General features: G+C 37.6%; 1 protein-coding gene and 1 long non-coding RNA gene across 2 annotated transcripts in view; both read right to left on the reverse strand.

Annotated features, from left to right (window-relative positions):
- The window catches only part of LOC136250837 (uncharacterized), a 134,243-nt gene that overhangs the window by 77,732 nt on the left and 30,269 nt on the right, over nt 1-26,242 (reverse strand). The window contains exon 6 of the mRNA XM_066043162.1: nt 9,274-9,459. Within this exon, the coding sequence (XP_065899234.1) occupies nt 9,274-9,459 (186 nt within the window). The remainder of the gene's footprint in view (nt 1-9,273; nt 9,460-26,242) is intronic.
- On the reverse strand, nt 1,967-5,282 carry LOC136250869 (uncharacterized). The gene is made up of 6 exons (XR_010698788.1): nt 4,597-5,282; nt 2,968-3,033; nt 2,792-2,885; nt 2,644-2,691; nt 2,487-2,596; nt 1,967-2,117 (listed from the first exon to the last, which is right to left on the reverse strand). It is a non-coding gene; the product is annotated as an uncharacterized lncRNA (long non-coding RNA).

Raw genomic sequence — 26,242 nt, forward strand, 5'->3', positions numbered from 1 at the left:
TAATTGATAGTTGGGGATGCACGAATCGTATTTTTGTGGTAACTGGATTGTTGCAGGGCGTTTCTTCTACTGTTTTTCATCTGTAGCGCTGCATAACAGGCTGAATATAGCTGAAAGTAAAGTGTAATGGCCACTACACTTTCGAAGCAGTATTTGATAGCTGGAGTGCGTGTTCAAATGAAAACATTAATTCTGGCACCTTCCTTTCTTTTGATGCGGTATGCGTTGGTTCACCAGTGATAATAATTATACAAAAAAAAAGTAAACAAACAAGTTAAGGAAAAATATTAATTTTAATTAGGAAAAAGTTGGGAAACAAGGGAGGTCATCTATACCTGCAGATATACTAGTGAACATTTATCCCTAATTCAGCCTTGGTCTTGCTCCTTAAACTAGTATGGACTAGTACTATTCCATAAAGGTGATATTTGTCGTGTAAAATGTCTCTAGGATGATTTTTTATTTTAAAGTGGAGTTTTGGGTGGCACACAATCCCTACTTAAACATTACTACCATACCATTTGATAAGTTGATGTTATGCTACTTCTAAAAACCAGGTGCCCATGCAGTTAATACTATCCCATTCTAACTCAATAGGTAGTTAATCAACCATGTATATACTTCGGTTTATATTTATGCTATTGTTATTACTAATTCAGCTAGATAATTAGATTTTTAATACTGTAATTTAACATATTTCATAATTCACAAGTTATTTTATAATTCAGTAATTACATTGTTATGCATTGCTAAGGAAGAGTAAGTCCAACAAACTACTTTAAACCGCACATTACATGCAAAACTATCTTCTCAACTGTTTTATAGTGTTTTCTCATGTGAATTGTTTAGCCTTGCAGCTGCCCTTCATTTTTGCTCACATAAGTATGAGACATGCCCCCTTTCTCTTCAAAGGAATTTGTTATTACTGGCAGCCTACGAAACCATATATTCGTTATTACCGGCAGCCTACGAAGCCAGATACGTTGTTATTTGGTTACTTTATACCCATATTGTCCATTGTGAAAGGTATTCATGACATTTTCAGGAACTCGCTTTACCCATTTGTCAAGTTGGCATGAATAAACCACCTCAAAGCAAAAGATCAAGATTCATGGTAGTGAGGTGCGTGGCCAAGAAACTACGAAGCGCACGCCCAATTAAAAGATGCGGCCACTACTGTGAGTTATATACGTATAGGGTCGGTTTCGCAATATTAGCCCTGGATTATGCTACATCTCTCAATGGATTTGTATTGGGTTATGTAATAAAAAATCTTTAGTCGTCATTTTCTTGCGACCTTGCTAAAATAAAAAATATAGCTGTATTTAGACATATTTCATTTTATTTCTCTACCTTGTATTACACGTATCGTCACGTTATACCAGTCATCTTACCCGTGTTTGTACCACTGTCTAGGCCTGACATTATCTAATTCTGGTTGGCCCTACGCGTATTTTCTCCATTCAAACCTGTAATCCTTACAATAACTTTTAAAGACACGATGTGGACACAAGCCCTAATGTCTGACAAACAAATTGTGAAAGTGTGCAGACCCGTAAGTTCCCTAGGGAAAGCATTTTAAGTAGAAATCTTTTAGAGTCCATTTAGTGCCACACCCCATGCAAGCGTTTATACTCGTGTTTATAATCGGCAGATGTCTTATAAACAAGGTGTGAAAGCGTGAAGAACATACAGATACTAGGGAAGGTGTATAAATCATTAGTCGATACTCCATTTAGTGCCATGCACCACTTATGATAAAAGAAATATTTTGCAAGTTGTGTGGAATGACCAAAACTCATGTATACAGTCACAAACCATGAACCACATTCCAGACAAAACTTTGTTTCCCTACATTACGTACATAATGAAAGCCACAACACAAGCTCCAACTTGCACTGATGGTGCTTTGTGGAAGTATGAACTGCCATGACAGCTATTAATAAGGCAATTCTAATTGTGGATAAGATGGATGCAGAATTCATGAAAATTTCTTGCAGTAGAGTAAACATGTAACAGTGCTATTATAACACATAACAAAATTTTAATAAACATCAGTTTAACACCAAGTGATTATTTCTTAGATGCCTTCATGATGACACAAGATTAAGTGAGCCCTGTAAAAGAACAAGCAGGCACTGAATTAAACATTAAAAAATTATATTCAAGGCTATAAGTGAATCTGGTGTACCAGAGGTAACGTAAATGTGTTTTGGTGCCTAAGTATGTATACATGAATACGAGGAGACCTGTCAAACAACAAGTGGCCACCAAACAGAATGTACAACATGTTAAATATATTTCTTAGCTATACAACAGGAAATTCAGGATTGCAATTGTTGTAATTCCCACTTTTAAGCTAAGCGAATACCTGATATATTATTTAACCCATTTTACAACCATTACCTGATCTTAAGTAACATTAAGTTACACTTGTGCATAAAAGTACAACTTACAAAGCAATTGCTGTGAGCTTGCGCACATACCTTAAGTCAAAGCTGCTAATCAGACAAGTGGCCAATTATCACTAGGGCTGGGCTTGTGGTCACTACAAAACACAACTTGCTCGGTATTCTGACAACACAAGAGACCAGTCCTGTACAACAACAAGCAAGCATTTTTGCCTGGTCAAAAGTGACTTACCATGACTACATCCGACTGCTAGAACATGAACTGCTATGACCAGATGGCCTGCAAAACCGACGGTATCATCATAGTAATACGTACAATACACCAAAAAATCTGGGTACTAGGAAAACATTAATACTATATGCACAACACATAAACTGACCTGGGTATTAGTTTGTTACCATCATATGAGATAGTACAATATCAACTAATTATGTAGAAATTCATGACACCTTTTGACGTCACAATATTGAGCACTACAAAAGAAAACACAATATAATTCCTCGAATTCTGTATGTAAACTGATCCGAAATTCACAAATACTAATAAGGGTCCTACCTGGCCCAGAGTTAAGTATCACAACCACATCCACTGTTGGTGGGTGAATCACTATGACTAGATTGCCTGTAAAAACAGATAGGTGAGCATTAAATGCAATACACTTAAATTTGTTACTTTTTACACAAAATAAACATTTAAGGATTTTATTCATTTAAACAGTTGACATTGTTACACAGAGACCTGAATAGACAGGTATATCAAGAAGTTTGCGGACATTTGCTATACTTTTGTTCATGGCAAAAATTCCAGCTGGAACAGGCATGTCCAATACATTTCAATTGAAAAATTATTAAAAATTAAATTAATTATTGTGTACTGCCTATCTCGAGTCTGTTCAGTAACTTTCTGAATTTGATACATGTAGAGCAACTCTCTGCGAGTACAATGATGCCAAAAGAAGTCCAATTCATGGAAATTTTGGCTCGTCAAAATTAGTGTTGCACCGATATGCATTTTTTCACATTTACCGATTGATTGTGGGTTTCGGTTAATCGGCAAATTATTCCACTTCGTAGCCGATACCAATACTTGTAAAAGTAGCTAATATCGGCTGTTACCAGTAATTCAATCGATTATCAGTATCGGGCGATATTGGCTACTAGCCGATTAATCGGTTTTGATTAAATTAAAGCCGATGTTAATCTCCACTGTGCTGTGTAGTATAATGATGTGGGGGAGGCTAGACATAAGTTATTTGGCATTTTAATTAAGTTATGTGTTGATGGTTTAGTGGTGACTACAAGCCATGCCCATAATAAACTGTCAGGTTTTAGGCCATGCCCAACAGTGCCCAACAGTAAACTGAGGTTTAGGTTTCTATGTAGTACCAGCCATTTGTCTCAACCATATAGCAGTAGTAAAATGTACTTAAAACCTTGTCAACATGAGTAGCTTTTGCTTGTGGTATACAACTAACTTTATATTTTAGGCTAGAATGAGCTGTATATCAATGCTTATGTGACTAACGTGAGTCATTTAATGATGAGGTTGAGAGATAGTGTTATTAGTGTATATCGGATCAGTTATCGGTATCGGCTGCTTAATATCGGTTATCGGAATAATCGGTTAATTTGGTTATCGGTGCAACACTAGGTGCAACACTAGTCAAACTGGCCCAAACTGACTGGGTGTAGCAAATTTCCCCATACATTTTGTATTGAGTGTTTTGGAGTCATGCAATAAAAGGCATAATAACCCACGACACTTGATAGATACCTCAGATTCGAACCAGATTTGGAAATAGCAGTGAATAGCGATTAAGATGAGCTATAGCAGAAGGAAATCAGAGGAAATTTAAGCTTGTCATTTTAAGGTTGAAAATCACTTACTTTTTCTATGGCAAATTGAATGCCAGATATTTGGAAAGGAACGCTCTGATCTATTTCGATGTCTTGACAGCCATCGTTAACCTTCACTACATACAATGAAACAAAAGCACTGTGAATTAGTTCTGCAGGTTAGTTTGTGAAAATTACAGTGTTCCATGATTAAGCAAAATAATGTCTGTGCCATGCAGCAAACTTCTTCATATGTTTCACTGTACATAAATTCAGTAATTTAGACCAAAACATGTAAATGGGTATACTTTTTCATACAAACAGTGATATCTCAAACAGATTCGCTTACTGACTTTCACCTGCAGCCAAAGTTCCAAGACTTCTGATGATGATGTAAGTGGAAAATGACAAGATAGCCAGGTTTTTTTGGTAATTGGTCTGTACACCTTGTCAACAATCTCGCCATGAGATAATACGAGCTAGTGGAGCTACTAGTAGTTTTCGCTTGGCGGGTCTCTAAAATACTGTAAATTCGGTTAATCAGTGTGTGTCGATGATCTAATCCTTGATCTAATCAGTTTCGTTAACCTCCACTCCAGTGTGAGACTCTTATTCTTTCATACTTCAGCAATGGTGTACGGCCTCTGCATTAAAATACACCTCACCATGAAATGAAATCCAGTTACAATAAGACTTAATGTAGTCTCGTTACTTCTCTCTCACTCTCCTTCTTGGACTGCCATTTTAAACAACATTAGTTCCACGTATCACGTGTGTCCGCTTGGGGTGTTGCAGAGACATCCCAAGGACTTCACCTTAAATAGATCACGTGATAATTGTCAGTCTTGTGTGGTACTTGTCCTTAGTCATGGCTCAGCAATGTGGTATGTGTGTACTATAGCCTAGCTATATAGTCTATAGGATTGTTTGTGTGCTACTAATTTTTTGTGTGATGATGCATATGGTCGCATAGAATGCGTGATAGTAGGGCAAATTCCCGCCCCTAACTATGCCTATGGCATTAACTAGCTTTTTCTATAGCTACTCTATTATGTTGTTGATACATCAGGGGCACCAGAGTAAGGTGAAAGTGGTAGCTAAGGCTAAGTCAAGTGGTCTATATAGTCTGGGCCTCTGGGGCATACTCCCTCAGAAAATTTTAGTTAAGTATACTGCAACTTTTAGTCCTTCGGTGACCAAATTCACTTCATCAAGTTTGAAAGTTTAATTCCAGTCAAAAAGGCTTGGATCTCAATGTACTAGTTGTATCTACTGTACCAGCTCTGATGCCCTATTTATATTGTCCAAAAGATGGTTAAAGTCCCATATTAAAATGAACTCTTGTTATATGCTTGCATGGACTCTTGATAATAATGACTATATGTATTTAGCTTTCAGGTTGCGTATACAAGGTATTCTTTCATCTGCCGGTATAAATTTTCTATTCCATGCACTATGAGGCCTAAGGCTCTAGCTACACACTAAAGAATCAAATTATATAATGTTCTATACATAATTTCCAGAGCAGAGTTCATGGTTATTGTATCAGCAAAGAGTTTTGAATATTAATTGAGATGTATTTATTTAAGTGCAGGTTGACTGTTCCTCCTATAATTATTGTTCAATTATCTGATGTCTTGTTAGTTTCCCTCCATCCTCATAGGAAGTGGAAGGATGCTACAGTTTGGGGGTGCCCAAAATTTATGGTGGTAGTAGTAAGTGTGCTAATTCTAGGGGGTCTGGGGGCATGCCCCCCCCCCCCCCCCCCCCAGGAAAATTTTGAAAATTAGGTGTCAGGAGATTGAATTTGGAGGCATTTTCGGTGGTTTTAGCTGTTAATTAAATACTAGTACTATTACTTTTATTTTAATACATGCTTGACTGTTGTATTAGGGTGACTGCTCTATTGGGGTGACTGTTCTATTACAGTATTTAGATCGTGATTGACAAGTTTCTGGAGGTTCGTGTGATGACTATTGTGCAATACAGCTTTGAGTTGGGGGTGCTGAGTAAAATAGTTGGAGGTGCTGGAGCACCCCCAGCACCCCCTCTTCCACCGCCTATGATCCTCTTTACTGATCCCTCTTTATTGATTCTATATGACTAGAAAATCTGTACACCTTGTCAATCCAGTTACAACAGTTGATCTAAATATGATGATGATGCAGTTATTGAGACGAAGAGATGCATAGTGTTTCCCTACAGGGCCACAACACACAAACACATGAAATGTAATCTGAGACTTATGTGTATATAGCTGCAGTGAACTAAGTAAGATCACTATAGCTGCTGGTAAGCATTGCGTCGTATTACCATCCACCAGTACTTGTGCAATAAATTATCTATATTATGAATTCAGTCAAAATTATGTATAGCTAGCTGTGTAGTAATTTATTAGGCACCCAGTTAATGTTTAAGTTTGAGCATAAGATGCCTGAAGTATTTACCACAGATATATTTTGTAAACAATATTATAAAAAAGATAAATATACTCTAATAGAACAGTCAATAGCCAGCTGTGTAGTAATTAGGCACTTGCTAATTATGAGCATAATCTAAAGCATTTACTACAGATATGAGATATTGTAAAATTTTGCTAATAGTACATGAATGCCACAGTAAACATAGATCTGTACTCTAATAGAACAGTCTGTCTATTCTACACTGTAAATTCATACTTCCAAATTTACAGTGTGAACAGTGTCCGTAATGTGCATGCCTTTGTCAAACACGATGACAGGTGCACATGTTTGACTCTCCAAGATAATAATATTATTGCTAATTTCCAAATATCAGTCATCTAAATGTTACTATTTCAACAATTCTGTTGTTCCACCAGTGAGACTATCACTATAACAAAAATGAGTGATATCCACCCCAAAAACACCGTCCAAGAAACTACAAGTACCTGTAATCCAATATAATTAAAAACAGCTCAGTTGTAGGGAAAGACTTTATGAAAGTAAAAATAACTGGTAACTTAAAGAGCTGATATCTGGAGCGGCCAAGAATCAATCTTAATCCAACTACTTATACTAATTTTTTTTAATCCATGCAAAAACACCTAGCATTGGCTGTAAAAAAAGTGCACTCATGAAAGTAACTGGCAATTGAAATAGCTGATATCTGAAGCGGCCAAGAATGAATGCTGATATGCAACTAATTAGAATTAACAAAAAGTTTAACATTGAACTTTTGTCTTTCAGCTGTGTTCTACATTCACTCTTGCTGCATCACAAATTGATTTCTTTTAACTCTAATTGGCTGGTAATTTGGCTGCTTTTAAAAGGCGGCCAAATTACCAACCAAATAGAGTTAAAAGAAATCAATTTATGATGCAGCAAGAGTGAATGTAGAACACAGCTGAAGGACAAAGGTTCAATGTTAAACTTTTTGTTAATTCCAATTAGTTGTATATCTGCATTCATTCTTGGCCGCTTCAGATATCAGCTATTTCAATTGCCAGTTACTTTCATGAGTGCACTTTTTTTTACAGCCAATGCTAGGTGTTTTTGCATGGATTAAAAAAAATTGTATAAGTAGTTGGATTAAGATTGATTCTTGGCCACTCCAGATATCAGCTCTTTAAGTTACCAGTTATTTTTTCTTTCATGAAGTCTTTCCCTACAACTGAGCTGTTTTTAATTATATTGGATTACAGGTACTTGTAGTTTCTTGGACGCACCTTTTTTTACAGCGAAGGTGTTTTTGGGGTGGATTACCTATACTGAAAAGGTTTATTATACTGGTTTTGTGCAGCCTTCATTTCTCAAACACAAGGTGCTTTTAACATAGTCCACTTTACTCACGTGGGTGCGGAAAGACAAACAAATATACAAACATTTGGTTTTTTCATTATAGCATACAGCTATACACGAGTTATATTAGGGTGACTGCTGTAATAGAGTATCTCAAGTCAGCATTATGAATACAGCTAGACCAATAATAATGGGGTGTGTCATGGTGATTGAGTAAATACATTGTTAGGAGGTGTGGTCCTGGTGCTTGATCGTTATTATTCATCAACCAAGATCTCGTGAATAGGCATGGTAATAAACCTATCATGAAGTTACAGGTATCTACCAAGTATAAGCGCTTAAATAAGTTTGTGACTTCTAAACAAGGAAAGTATTGATTGGGAAAATTAACACCTCAATAGGACAAATACCATCCTGATTGAACATAAAAGGAAAGACAAGGTGCAGAGGGTACACACTCGTCGGAATCTAAAGGCATAAAGGCATATCTCATTGGTGAGTTTGCTATCATAGCGTAAAATTGTGGCCATGCACTGCTTCGTTTGATCTCTAGCCTTGCAACTGTGGTTGGCTGGCAGGCAGTTGAAAATTTGAGCTTCAGAGATTTAAAAAAAAAATTCTATATCTAGCTTTAATGCTTTATTTGATGTTAGATGGACTAATATTACTCCATAAAGGTAATTTCCATTGCATACAATGTTTCTAGAATGATTTTTTAAAGACAACATTTGAGGCAGCTTGCGTCTTTCTTTCTGGGGGGGGGGTTCTCGGGTTCTCTACTTTAAACAATTATTACCATACTGTTTGATAGAGAGATTAATCATCCAATTTAAATTATCTTCCATAAAATGACAAGTCAAAAAGCATCGAATTTTATCATACTTGGGAAATGGGAAGGGAATAATCAACAGATAAAGTTCATGACAAAATACTTATTGGATTTTATACCAAAACGCTACTTTGCTCTGGTAATACAATTTGGTGGAGCAGCCACTCTGCATTAAAATACTCTAATAGAGTTCTTTCCCACTAGGGACAAAAAGATTATTGAAGCCTGTGAATTTAATGGACTATCATATAGCCAACATAACTTATCTAGCTAGCTCCCTTAAAACCATAAACATATCAAAATATCTAACTACTGAAATGAAGTTTAAAGTGTCAAAGTCACATGTTTTTCATGACTCAACTTGCTTTAAGCATGTAACAGACTAACAGCACTAAAGATTGCTTATGACAGTTATAACATGTACATACAAAATAGTTACCGGTACACAAGGTGTCAGAACCACTCCAACTCCCATCACTCTGACAGGTCTTAGCGTCACTACCAGTTAGCTCATAACCAGTGTTACATGTGAAACTACAAGTGTCTTCATAGGAAGGAACTCCATCATCTCCCAGTGAACAAGTTATCATTCCATTATTAGGATCAGTAAGTGATAGACAGAGAACTACAAGTTATCAATACATATTAGTACACAGACTTACACACACATAGAGAACATGTATGCACGTATATAATAAAGAATTCGTAAGCATTCAATTTAGGAAATTTTCAATACTTGGGAAATAGGGAAGGGGATAACGAACAGAAAATACCTGATATATCTCATGACAAAACTCAGAATAGTGCAATTGCATAGTACAATTACATGTCAAGCTTTACGTGATAAATAAGGTATGATTTACAGTATAAGTATGCTACATTTGTAATATGCACCACTTTCACACCTCAGATCAAAGAAAAGCCAGTGCATATATATATCACATATCGCACTGACTCAAAATGTTAACGAGATATATCTCATTACACACTACCTTAACGAGATATACGCACTGGTATCTCGTTAACTTGAGACATTGCACACCTAATAGGAGTGCACGCTATATCTAGAAATCATCAGATTTCTTTGATGTTATATTGTTATCCTCTTCTCTTATATAGGGGATCAAGTAAGCTGTGATTGTGGGATTGAATTCTGCCACACAACCTGTGATTGTGGGATTCAATTTTAATACATTAACAGTAGTTTGTTTTTTACTTTTGTAAATGTAGCAATTAAAGTAACATAATTAACACTAGTCTCTTAAAATTGCTATATTAGCAATAATAAAATCAAAGTACTGTTTGATGTATTAAAATTGAATCCCACAATCACAGTTTGTTTGGCAAAATTCAATCCCACAATCACAGCTTACTTGGTTCCCTATATAACAGAAGGGTATAGCAACTAACGGTTTTGCCAATTAGGTGAGTCTACATGCTAAAGTAGAACACATTAGTTATACCATGGGCACTCGCGCTTTGCCTGTATATACGCACTCGCCCGCGGGCCTGTGGCTCTCAGGCTTGTGCGTATATATCAGACAAAGCACTCTTTCCCATGGTATAACTATTACATAAATATTCAGGATATTTACAATACAGTGCAAAAAAGTGAACACGATTAATATTGTTCAAGACAACTGAAGTTGTCGAATTGGATGGCAGGTACGTACAAAACATTGGATCTGCTAACTAATGATGTGCGATATGTGATATATATCGAAATATTGTGATAAAATTTTCTATATCATGATATGATATAGAATCCTTATATTGTGATATAAGCCTAGATATAGATTTTAGCTATAATTAGAGATAATGTACCCAAGGTGTCATTGTACAGTGTATTTTCTTTGGTAAAAGAGCTTGCAATGTTGTATGCTAGTCATCTACCATGTTGTATTGTACTTCTAGTACATCACTGCTACAAGTGTCACTAGTGTAAATACACAAGCTGAGTAGTGCTGTGAACTGGTATTCAAAAAACCAGTTATTAACCAGTATTGTCTAGGTCAGCCAATTACCAGTGAAGAGGCCTTTAAACCAGTTTTGTCCACCCACTTGGTAAACCATAAATTACCCCTGCTGACAAGTGTTAACATCATAACATAACCTCAAAGCATGTGTAAATATGTGATTGTAATAACTGTTATTGCAAAACAGGATGTTGATGGTCACTTTGGTACTACTCTAAAGCTTCCAGCAGGCATGTCGAGTATCATTATGTCTGCCAATACCACTGTATTACACAGAAACCAGTTAACCAGTTAACTGCCAGTTATTGGTTACCAGTTAACCGGTTTTGAATTTGTTATCAGGTTCACAGCTCTAAAGCTGAGTGATGAGTTGTATATCGTGATGATATGTTCTGTGCAATAATCGTGATAAAAAAATATCTATATCTCACACCACTACTGCTAACTCTGGAAGCAAATATCCTTGGGATACACCATGGTACAGAGTTTTTCATTATGTTCAATTCACTGTAAGGATGTTCCATGTGGTATCCAGATAAGAAAGTTGCAGCAAGGTTATTGTGTGATCCCTATTGTGCTCATTCCAAAAATTTTTGTGTACTTGTTTGTAAACATTTTTGTCAAATAAAATCATTATAACTGGTGAACCCACACATACTGCATCAAAAGAAAGAAAAGGAGCCACACATCCCAACTATCAATTATTGTCTGGAAAGTGAAATATCCATTGCACTTTGTTGTCAGCTATGTTCAAAGCATTACACAGCATTGCAAATTAAGAACTGTTTGAAAGCACCTCTGCAATCAACATTTAGTCACTATGAAAAATATTGAGGATTTCTGTTTTGAAGGGAAGCCATCACACCAAATCGACACCTTTTACTGTCAGCAAAAATGAATGGGACACTAAGGAGGACAATGGTAAGTCAATGAAGAATGCATTGTACATACTGTGGTATGTCAAAAGGAATGTGTCAGACTGAAGCAACATCAAGCAGTGAAAAAATATACCTGTAGCCTTAGCTGTTATTGAGTTATGCTTGTATGAATGCATCAGTCAGTTACTCACTCAATCAGTCAGAAACTAGATAAGTTCCTTTTAGTAATTAAAAAAATTCCATAGTAACTTGTTGAAATCGTGTTGGGTCGATCTGAAGGTTTGTTTGGGCCTAACCAATACTGCCTCATCATCAGGGAAAAGTTAGGCTAGCTTTTGGGTGATGTTTCTCATGTGCCACACCCAAACCTTTGTGGTCCCTGCTATACAGTACTATCATACTGACAGCACTATCGTACTGTATGATGATGGTCCAAACTACTTGGTCATGTGAGTTACGTGTCACTGACTAGCGGTATTTTCATGGGAATTGTGGTGGTTTCTACAAGATGGTTTCTACAAATTTTTCAAAGCTTTTCCAACATTTTATGACAGTGCTGAAGGCATGGTCTTCTGAGTTGCTGCCATAGACTGTTAAGGGATGGATATCTTCATCCGTTGAGTTCAGCAGCCTGTTCCACTGTGATTTGTATAAAGATTATAAATATTCATTACAGATATTTCGCAGCTCTTCTTGACTGGAATTGGTTGGAGTGATTACTTCTGGCCCATAACCTTTATCAGTAGTAGCTGGTGTGAGATGGTATTGTTTTTCTATTCTGGCTCTCTTGTATATATGCATCTGAAGATTTTCTCTGAGTGTCATGCTCATGTTTTTGCTTGCAACAATCTGAAAATGTCACAGTGATTATTGAACAGGATCCAAACAGGTGCTTCCAAGCGGTCTCAATCCATCCTGTACCTAAAGTCATGGACATTCCTGTTGTCATGCAATGGTGCTGGAATGTTTCTTACTGAATTCTATTAACTTGCTTACCTCCATACATTTTAGCTCTGATTGACATGTAACATTCAGTTAAGTTGGTTATACAGTTACTTAAGAGCTAACCTGCCTCAAAGAGAACGTTAGGTGGCGTCATGTAGATTAACACTGACTGGTGTTTCTTTTGCAGCTTCTGAACACCAAGATGGTTCACAATCTTTGTGGTATCCTAAGTAGTACTTGGGACCTGCTCAAAGATCATTCCACAGCTTTGTAATGTTGCTCGTTTTAGAATGATTCTGAATAGCACATTGTGCACCATGTGTGATTTTTATGATTACAGATTTGGTGAGATGACCTCGTCCACAGAATGGAAAGTCCTTTGTTAGCTGCTTTAATCAACCACAAAATTGGTTGATGGCATGATTTACACACTCACCTTCTCTACATCTCTGCTGTATGCCTTAACTGTTGTTTGCATGGTATGAAGAACAGAGCTGTCTCCATCTCCAATTACTTCTGTATATCAAACACCATGCATGCTCTCAGATTGTCTAAATACTGTGACAATAATATCTGCAAGCTTCCATTGATGTAGAAGATCCTGGCCAATTTTTAAAGCATTTGTGATCAGGTGGCTTGGTATGTTTTTTTTTGTGCTATGGAGCATACTGTACAATACTTGTATTTTACACCTATGCACAAACACCTTTTTGTACCAGCACCAATTATGACTCCTACCCCAGAATTTGCATTGTAAGAATGCCCATGGGACCATTCAGACTATCCTCCATCTACTTTTACAGTAATAATTAGTATGTCATTATAGTATTGATTGTTTTGTACTGCTAATTCTCTTTCCTCTCTTCCAGCTTGCAACATCAAGTTCATTAAGGCAGTCTTCAAAAGCTGACTCCAAGAGCATCTCTATGTTAATAAATGTTGGCTTGGTTATTGAAGGAACACCAAATGAATGTACACATTACCTTCTCAAGGTTTCTATGACCACCCTTACTGACATCTGTCCCATCACAGCAGCTGCATTAGCTTCGTAAGTTGATCTAACTTGTTGCACTAAGCAAGCAATGTACTACCAAGCCCTCTCCTATGTATTTCTCCAATGAGTTCAACTGGAGATTGACAGGAGAGGGTGTGTTGTGTGATGGTCTGAATGGCATCATGCAGATTGATAATTTGACTACCTGGCTGGTTGTCTGGCTACATGTTGTTGTCTTCAGTAGGAGTGGCACTTGTTACTACAAGAATAGACGTTTTGAAATATATTTTAAAATACATTAAATGCTTTTATTAAAGAGAATTGTTTTTAGTGTAGTAATGAAACGTGATAAGGAGCATTCTCACCTGAAGCTTCGCTTGTGCAACAGTTGGTCTTTGATAGCTCGTTGCTTCTTTTACTTTTGTCTTCAAGACTCACTACCCATTATATAACTATAATTCAAAATAAGCCAACTATGTTCCTTAGCGCACAACACAACTACTTTTTTCATACACTTACGTACCTTCTAAAGCGACTTATAGAAGAACTGTTGTCATTTATTATTAGATGGGCGTGCACAACATATTGCATCATGTATTGCCTTAGCTGAGGCACTTTAGCTGCTTGACCGCCACTTTATTGGTGCTTTGTCATCTTCTACTGAATAGTATACCATAATGATCAGTCCTTGGTCCTTTATTTTTTACTATTTTTATTAACGATTTTCCTATAGCTATAACAAATCTACTATTGCTATTAGCTGATGATGCAAAAATTTATTTAGCTGATTTTAACCCTATTTTTACTCTATTTGACCAATGTGTTGGGTGATCTGAAGTTTGACAGCTACCATCTAATATTTCCAAGTCTAAGAGTCTATAGCTACATGTCAACTTTTAGGAAGACTAAATCCTAAACATTCCTAAACAATAGTAGTAGGAAAGGTTAGAAGCTTTGAAATTTCCATCATTAAAATATCAAACACCATGATAACCCTATTTATAATTTAATACACAACAAGTATTATGTAGATTTTATAATTTCTTTACCATTCCAACTAATTAGCCCTTATAGAACTAGAGGTCACAATTTGAAACTATTTAGCTACAGTTAAGATCAGATATTGGGAAGAGTTCATTTAGTAGATACGTGATTAATTCATGGAATAATTTAACGCTTGGGTACTCAATGCATCTATAGCAAACAATTTCAAAAACAATTTTGATAAACTAAATGTGACCGGATTTCACATAACCAGGCTTCCACACACACAAAATCAAACTTACGTTTTTCCAGAAATGGATTGCTGGCCTAATACACTATCATATTCCACACTGTACTTTGTTCAGGACTGGCAAGTCTGGTTTCTGTGGCAGCTTTCTTCCGACCCTGTCAAAGCCACGAGTGGGAGATTGGTGCCATTGAATGGCCATGGCTTTGTGATAATGGTGTGTAGTGAGCTGGGACTTCACAGAGAGCTCGCCAATAGTGTTCTCAGTCAATTTGGAGTGATTTGAGGGCCATGTAGGGCCATGGAGAGCCCAAACTTGGCCTCTGGATTCCAATTGCCTTCTTGCTTCATTTTATACCCCTATATTAAGCCCACCCTCCCACCCTATTACTACCACCTGTGATATTATTACCCACTCGAAAAAAGCTGCCCAAAACAGGGCTAATTTTGGGTATCAGAAATGTATACACCCACTCAGTGATAGCTAGTAAATAGATGCATACTTGGTGCAAATTTTGTTTGCACAGCTGTAGGCACTGGGAAGTTATTACACAATGATTACTTAAAATCGTCATATCTCCTAACGAAGCTTTGTGCGTCAAAGCCGGGTTTTGTCAAATTCAGTCACAAATGTACTGTATTTTTCTAAGGAGTGCTGTACACAGTGTCCAATTAACCAGTTATTAACCGGTTATTAACTGGTGTTGTCTAGGTCAGCCAATAACCTGTGAAAAAACCTTTAAACCTTTAAACTGGTTATTGCCCAACCACTTGGTAAACCATAAATTACCCCTGCTGACAAGTGTTAACATCATAACATAACCTCAAAGAATGTGTAAATATGTGATTGTAACAACTTTTATTGCAAGACAGGAAGTTGATGGTCACTTTAATACCACCCTAAACCTTCCAGCAGGCTTGTTGAGTCCTATTATGTTTGCCAATATACAAAGTAATTAACCAGTTATTGCCAATTATTGGTAGGCAATTAACTGGTGACAAAAATTTTGTAGGTGTACAGCACTAGTTCTAAGTAGTATCTACTTGTATATAAGATAAGGTTTAACAGGCTGTAAGCCTTAATGTGCCTTTTAAATAGTTATACAACCAAGCACTAAGAATAATAAGAAATTGGGTTAAAATTATGTCATAGATAATGGGGTTAAAATTATGTCATAGATAATTATACAACCAAGTACTAATAATACGAAATGCGGTTAAAATTACGTCATAAATAATGAATGAATAATGTTTGGAAAAACTACAAGGCCTATGAACTTGCACTAACTGGGATTCAACTCACCAGTGAACAAAGGCACAAAAATTATGCCTGCTTGTGCTAATGACTTGAACGAACATGTAATTCTATATAACGCACAGCACCACACCCATAATTCCAAAAGCCGGGAGAAGATTAGCAACCACAAGCGACTATCTGCAGGTCTACTACTAACTTGTCTACTAATCGTTTGTGCCCAAATCTTTGTTCAGACAAGTGCCAGGTGATCTTCATTCAGATATGTGCCAGGTGATCTTCGTTCAGGCAAGTGCCAGGTGCCGCTGTAAGCAGCCCAAGTCTGCCAGTACATGCGTTCAGGTGGATTATTAACAGAGGTAGACTATATGTTTTCATGTTGTAATACTGTTTGCATTGTTTGTTTGTACTGTGTTTGTATTTAACTACCCAGTAACAATAAATAAAATATTATCTCCTGTTGCTGTGAAGTGCCAATCGGCACTACTGTAGCTGTCATTTAGTGTCCGCACACCATTGATGATGTGCCATATCCATGACTATTCCTTTGAAGGCACTGCCACCTTTCACAGCGATCTTTTACACATTTTATTTCACCTTGCAGTGTATCTAAGACACCATCTGACCATTTTTTGACATATCGGCCCATCTCATACTTAAAAATGTAACTGTGCGGATGAGTCAGGTAACGGTTGTGTGTGATACATAGTGGAAATACTCGGCTTCTTTTGTCCCAGATATCACTGTGGTCTACCCTTGGAAAATCCAGCCATGTCTTAATCCATCATCATGATCCATCCTCATTTAATCAACTGGGATCACATGAGGAAGACACAAATTGTGTACAGATACATAAATTAATATCCTAGACTTAAAAATAAGTATGAATTCTGAGGGCCTGCTATATATGCATATAATTATATTAGAGTGCACGTAGCTGTTGTCTTGATTATACCCAAAGCTTAAGCCGGCATCTGATTATAATTGCATTTATGTGCCAACACACACTGTATTGGTCATGCACTGCCTTATTGGTAGGTTGTCCTGTTGGTGATTGTACTTTGTACCCCGGGCCTAGATAATGAATAATAATATGTATTAAATAATGTTCCCAAAAATGACAAGGCCTACAGACATGTACTAATCAGGGATAGATTTGCCTGTGAACGAAGGCACAAATGTATAATAATTATGCCCGTTTGTGCAGATGATATGTAATTATATAATGCCCAGGTAAATAAGGGATCACACCCATACCAGATCGTGAAGGAGAAGCCAGCGACTGTCCGTGGAGTGATTGCAGGAGAGTCAGAGGCTACCATACACATAAATAACAGATTAAAAGTGTGTTTTAATGTCAGTATTGTTTGTAATCATTTATAATATGCGCTCTTGGTGCTCGTGAGCAACAACAAGCCAGATGATGCCAGCTGATGTACTTAAGCACAACCAGCTGATGCACTCGTAAACAACAAGGTAAAGAGTATGTTTCAATGTATTGCTATTGTACATTTTTATGCTTCATCCTTCACCTGGCTTGCTAGCTGGGATTACTGATATCAAGACACATGATAGTGTGTCATGTGGCTAAGCACAGCCAGTACGGGAGTGCAACAGACAAGTGTGTATTTAAAAGGAACCAAGAAAATGCCATTTTCACGCATCCGTAGTTTGATAACGGCAGAACGAAATTAACCATTTTTGCTGTGGAAACTCGCTCAGGGTAGGGCACCTCCCATTCCAAATTTGACGTGATACACACCTTCAAAGTTTGTCTTATTTTCTTTGTAGTTTTCTTCTAGACCTTTTTCTTCTTCTTTGTCTCACACACTTTAGAAAAATTGTAATAACTCGTGCATGCTTTGGTCGATTTACTTAACATTTGGAGGGCAGTAGAAACATAATACTGCACATTTACAACCCAGTTTTGGTACAGATCAGACAAAGAACAAAGGAGTTATGTACAATTTTTTCAAAAATCCAAAGGCAATTTGTTGTCACGCCTCCAGGGTGAACCCCTTGACAGAATTACTTGAAAATCGGTCTGTATATGGAGTAACTATCATTGTGCAAACCTTTTGTGGTTTGAAAGAAATTGCATTAACAGTCATGGAGTTATATCAAAAACATCAACTATGCGTAAAAAGCACACAATAGAGATTTGTTAATACAAAAGTATTCCTTGTCACGCCTACCAGGCAAACTAGCTTATGGAATCAGCTGAAAATAAGTAGAGGTAGATTAATTGTTTAGAACAAGCTTTCAGTGGTTTATAAGGAATCAGATAAAAACCACTCAGTTACACTACGAAAGTCAACTAGGTGTAGCTAACGAGTATGCGATCGAGATACAGGGAGTTCAACTACAAACAAGTCACTATGGAGAGAGTTCAGCTACAAACAAATCACCCTGTAGAGAGTTCAGTTACAAATAAGTTACCCTGTAGAGAGTTCAACTAACAAGTCATCCTATAGAGAAGGCAGCTACAAACAAATCGTCCTGTTGAAGAGTTCAGCAACAACAAGTTACCTCATGGAGATTCCTGCTACAAAGTAGTCTACCTGTAGGAGAGAGGACATGTCATAATTTTATACAGTATTAATTTTTGTAAAAAAAAGCATCATTACAAAAAGAGTATCCATAGAATTCAAGTCTTGATGTCTTCTCCTTTCTGCAGAATAGGAACCTGTCGATTATGCTGGCATAATTATGAGCATAATAGGTGCCTGGCAGCAGTGAGCATAATGCTAGCATAATAGGAAGCTATACTACAATCCTTGATGGTCAAAGATCAATATATCTAATCCAAAACAGCCAAGCTGTAAAAAAAGTGTGCGGCCCTCAAAAAGGCTATGGTGAAAAAAGATGTGAAATCCAAGGTGGCGGCCAAGAAATGGCTGTGATGGTAGGTTAATGGTAAAAATTTTAATAACAACAATTCAGGTGAATTTTGGTACCGCTTGGTCAATTGGCACAAAATTCACCTGAATTGTCGTTATTAAAATTTTTACCATTAACCTACCATCACAGCCATTTCTTGGCCGCCACCTTGGATTTCACATCTTTTTTCACCATAGCCTTTTTGAGGGCCGCACACTTTTTTTACAGCTTGGCTGTTTTGGATTAGATTTCACTTCTTTTTGTATTTGTATACCGCAAAGCCGGCCTTTGGCCTGCTTTGGGACTTTTTAACCTATCTTTTTTTCTTTACCACAGGAAGAAGAAAAGATGAAGCAGATGTACCTTAAATATTTCTGATTTTATCAGTAAATGTACAAATTATATATATAATACATATATTTATTACAGAACTGTACATGGTGGTTTCTGTGTAACTGAACACTCTTTAAGGCAACTTCTTCTAGCTGATCTCTCTACAGGGTGATTTGTTTGTAGCTGAACTATCAACAAGGTAACTTCTTCTAGCTGTTCTCTCTACAGGGTGATTTATTTGTAGCTGGATTCTGTACAGGTGATTTTTTTTGCTGCTGAGCTCTTTACAGAATGGCTTCTTTGTAGCTGAACTCTCTACAAGGTAACTTCTTCTAACTGATCTCTCTACAGGGAGATTTGTTTGTAGCTGAACTCTCTACAGGTGATTTGTCTGCAGCTGAACTATCTAGATGATGGTTTCTTTGTAGCTGAACTCTCTACAAGGTAATTTCTTCTAGCTGAACTCTCTACATGGTGGTTTCTTTGTAGCTGAACTCTCTACAAGATAACTTCTTCTAACTGATCTTTTTACAGGGCAATATGTTTGTGGCAGAATTTTCTACAGGGTGATTTCTTTGCAGCTGAACTCTCTACATGGTGGTTTCTTTTTACTGTAGCTGAACTCTCTACAAGGTAATTTCTTCTAGCTGATCTCTCTACAGGGTGATGTGTTTGTAGCTGAATTCTATACAAGTGATTTGTTTGCAGCTGAGCTCTTTACAGAATGGTTTCTTTGTAGCTGAACTCTCTACAAGGTAACTTCTTCTAACTGAACTCTCTACAGGGAGATTTGTTTGCAGCTGAACTCTCTTCATGATGGTTTCTTTGTAGCTGAACTCTCTACAAGGTGACTTCTTCTAGCTGATCTTTCTACAGGGTGATTTGTTTGTAGCTGAATTCTATACAGGTGATTTGTTTGCAGCTGAGCTCTTTACAGAATGGTTTCTTTGTAGCTGAACACTCTACAAGGTAACTTCTTCTAACTGAACTCTCTACAGGGAGATTTGTTTGCAGCTGAACTCTCTTCATGATGGTTTCTTTGTAGCTGAACTCTCTACAAGGTAACTTCTTCTAGCTGAACTCCCTACATGGTGGTTTCTTTGTAGCTGAACTCTCTACAAGGTTACTTCTTCTAGCTGATCTTTCTACAGGGTGATTTGTTTGTAGCTGATTTTTCTACAGGGTGATTTGTTTGCATCTGAACTCTCTATATGGTGGTTTCTTTGTAGCTGAACTCTCTACAAGGTGAGTTCTTCTAGCTGATCTCTCTACAGGGTGATTTGTTTGTAGCTGAACTCTCTTCATGATGGTTTCTTTGCAGCTGAACTCTCTACAAGGTAACTTCTTCTATCTGGGGAGATTTGTTTGCAGCTGAACTTTCTTCATGATGGTTTCTTTGTAGCTGAACTCTCTACAAGGTAACTTTTTCTAGCTGAACTCCCTACATGGTGGTTTCTTTGTAGCTGAACTCTCTACAGGTGATTTGTTTGCAGCTGAACTCTCCACATGATGGTTTCTTTAAATTTGTAGCTGAACTCTCTACAAAGTAACTTCTTCTAGCTGATCTCTGATTTGTTTGTAGCTGAATTCTGTACAGGTGATTTATTTGCAGCTGAGCTCTTTACAGAATGGTTTCTTTGTAGCTGAACTCTCTACAAGGTAACTTCTTCTAGCTGAACTCCCTACATGGTGGTTTCTTTGTAGCTGAACTCTCTACAAGGTGACTTCTTCTAGCTGATCTTTCTACAGGGTGATTTGTTTGTAGCTGATTTTTCTACAGGGTGATTTGTTTGCATCTGAACTCTCTATATGGTGGTTTCTTTGTAGCTGAATTCTCTACAAGGTGACTTCTTCTAGCTGATCTCTCTACAGGGTGATTTGTTTGTAGCTGAACTCTCTACAAGGTAACTTCTTCTATCTGAACTCTCTACAGGGAGATTTGTTTGCTGCTGAACTCTCTTCATGATGGTTTCTTTGTAGCTGAACTCTCTACAGGTGATTTGTTTGCAGCTGAACTCTCCACATGATGGTTTCTTTAAATTTGTAGCTGAACTCTCTACAAGCTAACTTCTTCTAGCTGATCTCTCTACAGGGTGATTTGTTTGTAGCTGAATTCTGTACAGGTGATTTGTTTGCAGCTGAGCTCTTTACAGAATGGTTTCTTTGTAGCTGAACTCTCTACAAGGTAACTTCTTCTAACTGAACTCTCTACAGGGAGATTTGTTTGCAGCTGAACTCTCTTCATGATGGTTTCTTTGTAGTTGAACTCTCCACAAGGTAACTTCTTCTAGCTGAACTCCCTACATGGTGGTTTCTTTGTAGCTGAACTCTCTACAAGGTGACTTCTTCTAGCTGATCTTTCTACAGAGTGATTTGTTTGTAGCTGAATTCTGTACAGGTGATTTGTTTGCAGCTGAGCTCTTTACAGAATGGTTTCTTTGTAGCTGAACTCTCTACAAGGTAGCTTCTTCTAGCTGATGTCTCCACAAGGTCACTAGTTTGTAGCTGAACTTTCTACATGGTAGTTTCTTTGTAACTGAACTCTCTACTAGGTAACTTCTTCTATCTGAACTCTCTACAGGGAGATTTGTTTGCTGCTGAACTCTCTTCATGATGGTTTCTTTGTAGCTGAACTCTCTACAGGTGATTTGTTTGCAGCTGAACTCTCCACATGATGGTTTCTTTAAATTTGTAGCTGAACTCTCTACAAGGTAACTTCTTCTAGCTGATCTCTCTACAGGGTGATTTGTTTGTAGCTGAATTCTGTACAGGTGATTTGTTTGCAGCTGAGCTCTTTACAGAATGGTTTCTTTGTAGCTGAACTCTCTACAAGGTAACTTCTTCTAACTGAACTCTCTACAGGGAGATTTGTTTGCAGCTGAACTCTCTTCATGATGGTTTCTTTGTAGCTGAACTCTCCACAAGGTAACTTCTTCTAGCTGAACTCCCTACATGGTGGTTTCTTTGTAGCTGAACTCTCTACAAGGTGACTTCTTCTAGCTGATCTTTCTACAGGGTGATTTGTTTGTAGCTGAATTCTGTACAGGTGATTTGTTTGCAGCTGAGCTCTTTACAGAATGGTTTCTTTGTAGCTGAACTCTCTACAAGGTAGCTTCTTCTAGCTGATGTCTCCACAAGGTCACTAGTTTGTAGCTGAACTTTCTACATGGTAGTTTCTTTGTAACTGAACTCTCTACTAGGTAACTTCTTCTAGCTGATCTCTCTACAGGGAGATTTGTTTGTAGCTGAACTCTCTACAGGTGATTTGTTTGCAGCTGAACTCTCCACATGATGGTTTCTTTGTAGCTGAACTCTCTACAAGGTAACTTCTTCTAGCTGATCTCTCTACAGGGTGATTTGTTTGTAGCTGAACTATCAACAAGGTAACTTCTTCTAGCTGATCTCTCTACAGGGTGATTTCTTTGTAGCTGAATTCTGTACAGGTGATTTGTTTGCAGCTGAGCTCTTCACAGAATGGTTTCTATGTAGCTGAACTCTTTACAAGGTAACTTCTTCTAGCTGATGTCTCTACAGGGTCACTAGTTTGTAAATGAATTCTCTACATGGTGGTTTCTTTGTAACTGAACTCTCTACAAGGAAACTTCTCCTAGCTGATTTCTCTACAGGGAGATTTGTTTGTAGCTGAACTCTCTACAGGTGATTTGTTTGCAGCTGAACTCTCTACATGATGGTTTCTTTGTAGCTGAATTCTCTACAAGGTAACTTCTTCTAACTGATCTCTCTACAGGGAGATTTGTTTGTAGCTGAACTCTCTACAGGTGATTTGTCTGCAGCTGAACTATCTAGATGATGGTTTCTTTGTAGCTGAACTCTCTACAAGGTAATTTCTTCTAGCTGAACTCTCTACATGGTGGTTTCTTTGTAGCTGAACTCTCTACAAGATAACTTCTTCTAACTGATCTTTTTACAGGGCAATTTGTTTGTGGCAGAATTTTCTACAGGGTGATTTCTTTGCAGCTGAACTCTCTACATGGTGGTTTCTTTTTACTGTAGCTGAACTCTCTACAAGGTAATTTCTTCTAGCTGATCTCTCTACAGGGTGATGTGTTTGTAGCTGAATTCTATACAAGTGATTTGTTTGCAGCTGAGCTCTTTACAGAATGGTTTCTTTGTAGCTGAACTCTCTACAAGGTAACTTCTTCTAACTGAACTCTCTACAGGGAGATTTGTTTGCAGCTGAACTCTCTTCATGATGGTTTCTTTGTAGCTGAACTCTCTACAAGGTAACTTCTTCTAGCTGAACTCCCTACATGGTGGTTTCTTTGTAGCTGAACTCTCTACAAGGTTACTTCTTCTAGCTGATCTTTCTACAGGGTGATTTGTTTGTAGCTGATTTTTCTACAGGGTGATTTGTTTGCATCTGAACTCTCTATATGGTGGTTTCTTTGTAGCTGAACTCTCTACAAGGTGAGTTCTTCTAGCTGATCTCTCTACAGGGTGATTTGTTTGTAGCTGAACTCTCTTCATGATGGTTTCTTTGTAGCCGAACTCTCTACAAGGTAACTTCTTCTATCTGGGGAGATTTGTTTGCAGCTGAACTTTCTTCATGATGGTTTCTTTGTAGCTGAACTCTCTACAAGGTAACTTTTTCTAGCTGAACTCCCTACATGGTGGTTTCTTTGTAGCTGAACTCTCTACAGGTGATTTGTTTGCAGCTGAACTCTCCACATGATGGTTTCTTTAAATTTGTAGCTGAATTCTCTACAAAGTAACTTCTTCTAGCTGATCTCTGATTTGTTTGTAGCTGAATTCTGTACAGGTGATTTGTTTGCAGCTGAGCTCTTTACAGAATAGTTTCTTTGTAGCTGAACTCTCTACAAGGTAACTTCTTCTAGCTGAACTCCCTACATGGTGGTTTCTTTGTAGCTGAACTCTCTACAAGGTGACTTCTTCTAGCTGATCTTTCTACAGGGTGATTTGTTTGTAGCTGATTTTTCTACAGGGTGATTTGTTTGCATCTGAACTCTCTATATGGTGGTTTCTTTGTAGCTGAACTCTCTACAAGGTGACTTCTTCTAGCTGATCTCTCTACAGGGTGATTTGTTTGTAGCTGAACTCTCTACAAGGTAACTTCTTCTATCTGAACTCTCTACAGGGAGATTTGTTTGCAGCTGAACTCTCTTCATGATGGTTTCTTTGTAGCTGAAATCTCTACAGGTGATTTGTTTGCAGCTGAACTCTCCACATGATGGTTTCTTTAAATTTGTAGCTGAACTCTCTACAAGGTAACTTCTTCTAGCTGATCTCTCTACAGGGTGATTTGTTTGTAGCTGAATTCTGTACAGGTGATTTGTTTGCAGCTGAGCTCTTTACAGAATGGTTTCTTTGTAGCTGAACTCTCTAAAAGGTAACTTCTTCTAGCTGAACTCCCTACATGGTGGTTTCTTTGTAGCTGAACTCTCTACAAGGTGACTTCTTCTAGCTGATCTTTCTACAGGGTGATTTGTTTGTAGCTGAATTCTGTACAGGTGATTTGTTTGCAGCTGAGCTCTTTACAGAATGGTTTCTTTGTAGCTGAACTCTCTACAAGGTAGCTTCTTCTAGCTGATGTCTCCACAAGGTCACTAGTTTGTAGCTGAACTTTCTACATGGTAGTTTCTTTGTAACTGAACTCTCTACTAGGTAACTTCTTCTAGCTGATCTCTCTACAGGGAGATTTGTTTGTAGCTGAACTCTCTACAGGTGATTTGTTTGCAGCTGAACTCTCCACATGATGGTTTCTTTGTAGCTGAACTCTCTACAAGGTAACTTCTTCTAGCTGATCTCTCTACAGGGTGATTTGTTTGTAGCTGAACTATCAACAAGGTAACTTCTTCTAGCTGATCTCTCTACAGGGTGATTTCTTTGTAGCTGAATTCTGTACAGGTGATTTGTTTGCAGCTGAGCTCTTCACAGAATGGTTTCTATGTAGCTGAACTCTTTACAAGGTAACTTCTTCTAGCTGATGTCTCTACAGGGTCACTAGTTTGTAAATGAATTCTCTACATGGTGGTTTCTTTGTAACTGAACTCTCTACAAGGAAACTTCTCCTAGCTGATTTCTCTACAGGGAGATTTGTTTGTAGCTGAACTCTCTACAGGTGATTTGTTTGCAGCTGAACTCTCTACATGATGGTTTCTTTGTAGCTGAATTCTCTACAAGGTAACTTCTTCTAGCTGATCTCTCTACAGGGCGATTTGTTTGTAGCTGAACTCTCTACATTGTGGCTTCTTTGTAGCTGAACTCTACAAGGTGATTTCTTCTAGCTGAATTATCTCTTTCTATAGTTGCATGAATTCCCTACAAGGTAATTTCTTCTAGCTGATCTCTCTACAGGGTGAATTGTTTGTGGCTGATCTCTCTACAGGGTGACTTGTTTGTAGCTGATCTCTATACAGGTTACTTGTTTCTAACTGATCTCTTGAATTCTCTTTGGGTGACTGCTCTATTAGGATGACTGCTCTATTAGGATGACTGCTCTATTAGAGTATCTCGATCTCGCACTTGCTACACCAAGTTGGATTTCCTGTTATAACTCCGTGGCTTTAAGTCTGATTCTTCTACACCATTGAAGAGTCTTTCTAAGATGATAACTCCATTTGTACAGCGATTTTCAAAGCATTACCCCAAGCGGTTTACCTGGTAGGCGTGGCAAGCAGTCGTTTTTTATTAGCTAATCTCGATTGCATAATTGTTACACACTGTTGGTTTTTTTGTTGTATCTTCCTGGTTTTTAGCTCGATTTCTTTCAAACCACAAAAGGTTTGAGGTTCAATAGTTTACCTATTCACCTACCTATTTTCAGCTTCTTCCCATACGCGGTTTACCCTGTAGGCGTGACAACATATTGGTGTTATTTTTCGTGAATAATCGCTCATAACTCTTTGCCTGTTTATTGTATTCCAGCCAAAGTTGG

This window comes from Dysidea avara, chromosome 3 (assembly GCF_963678975.1).
Source record: "Dysidea avara chromosome 3, odDysAvar1.4, whole genome shotgun sequence".
Lineage (NCBI taxonomy): Eukaryota > Metazoa > Porifera > Demospongiae > Dictyoceratida > Dysideidae > Dysidea > Dysidea avara.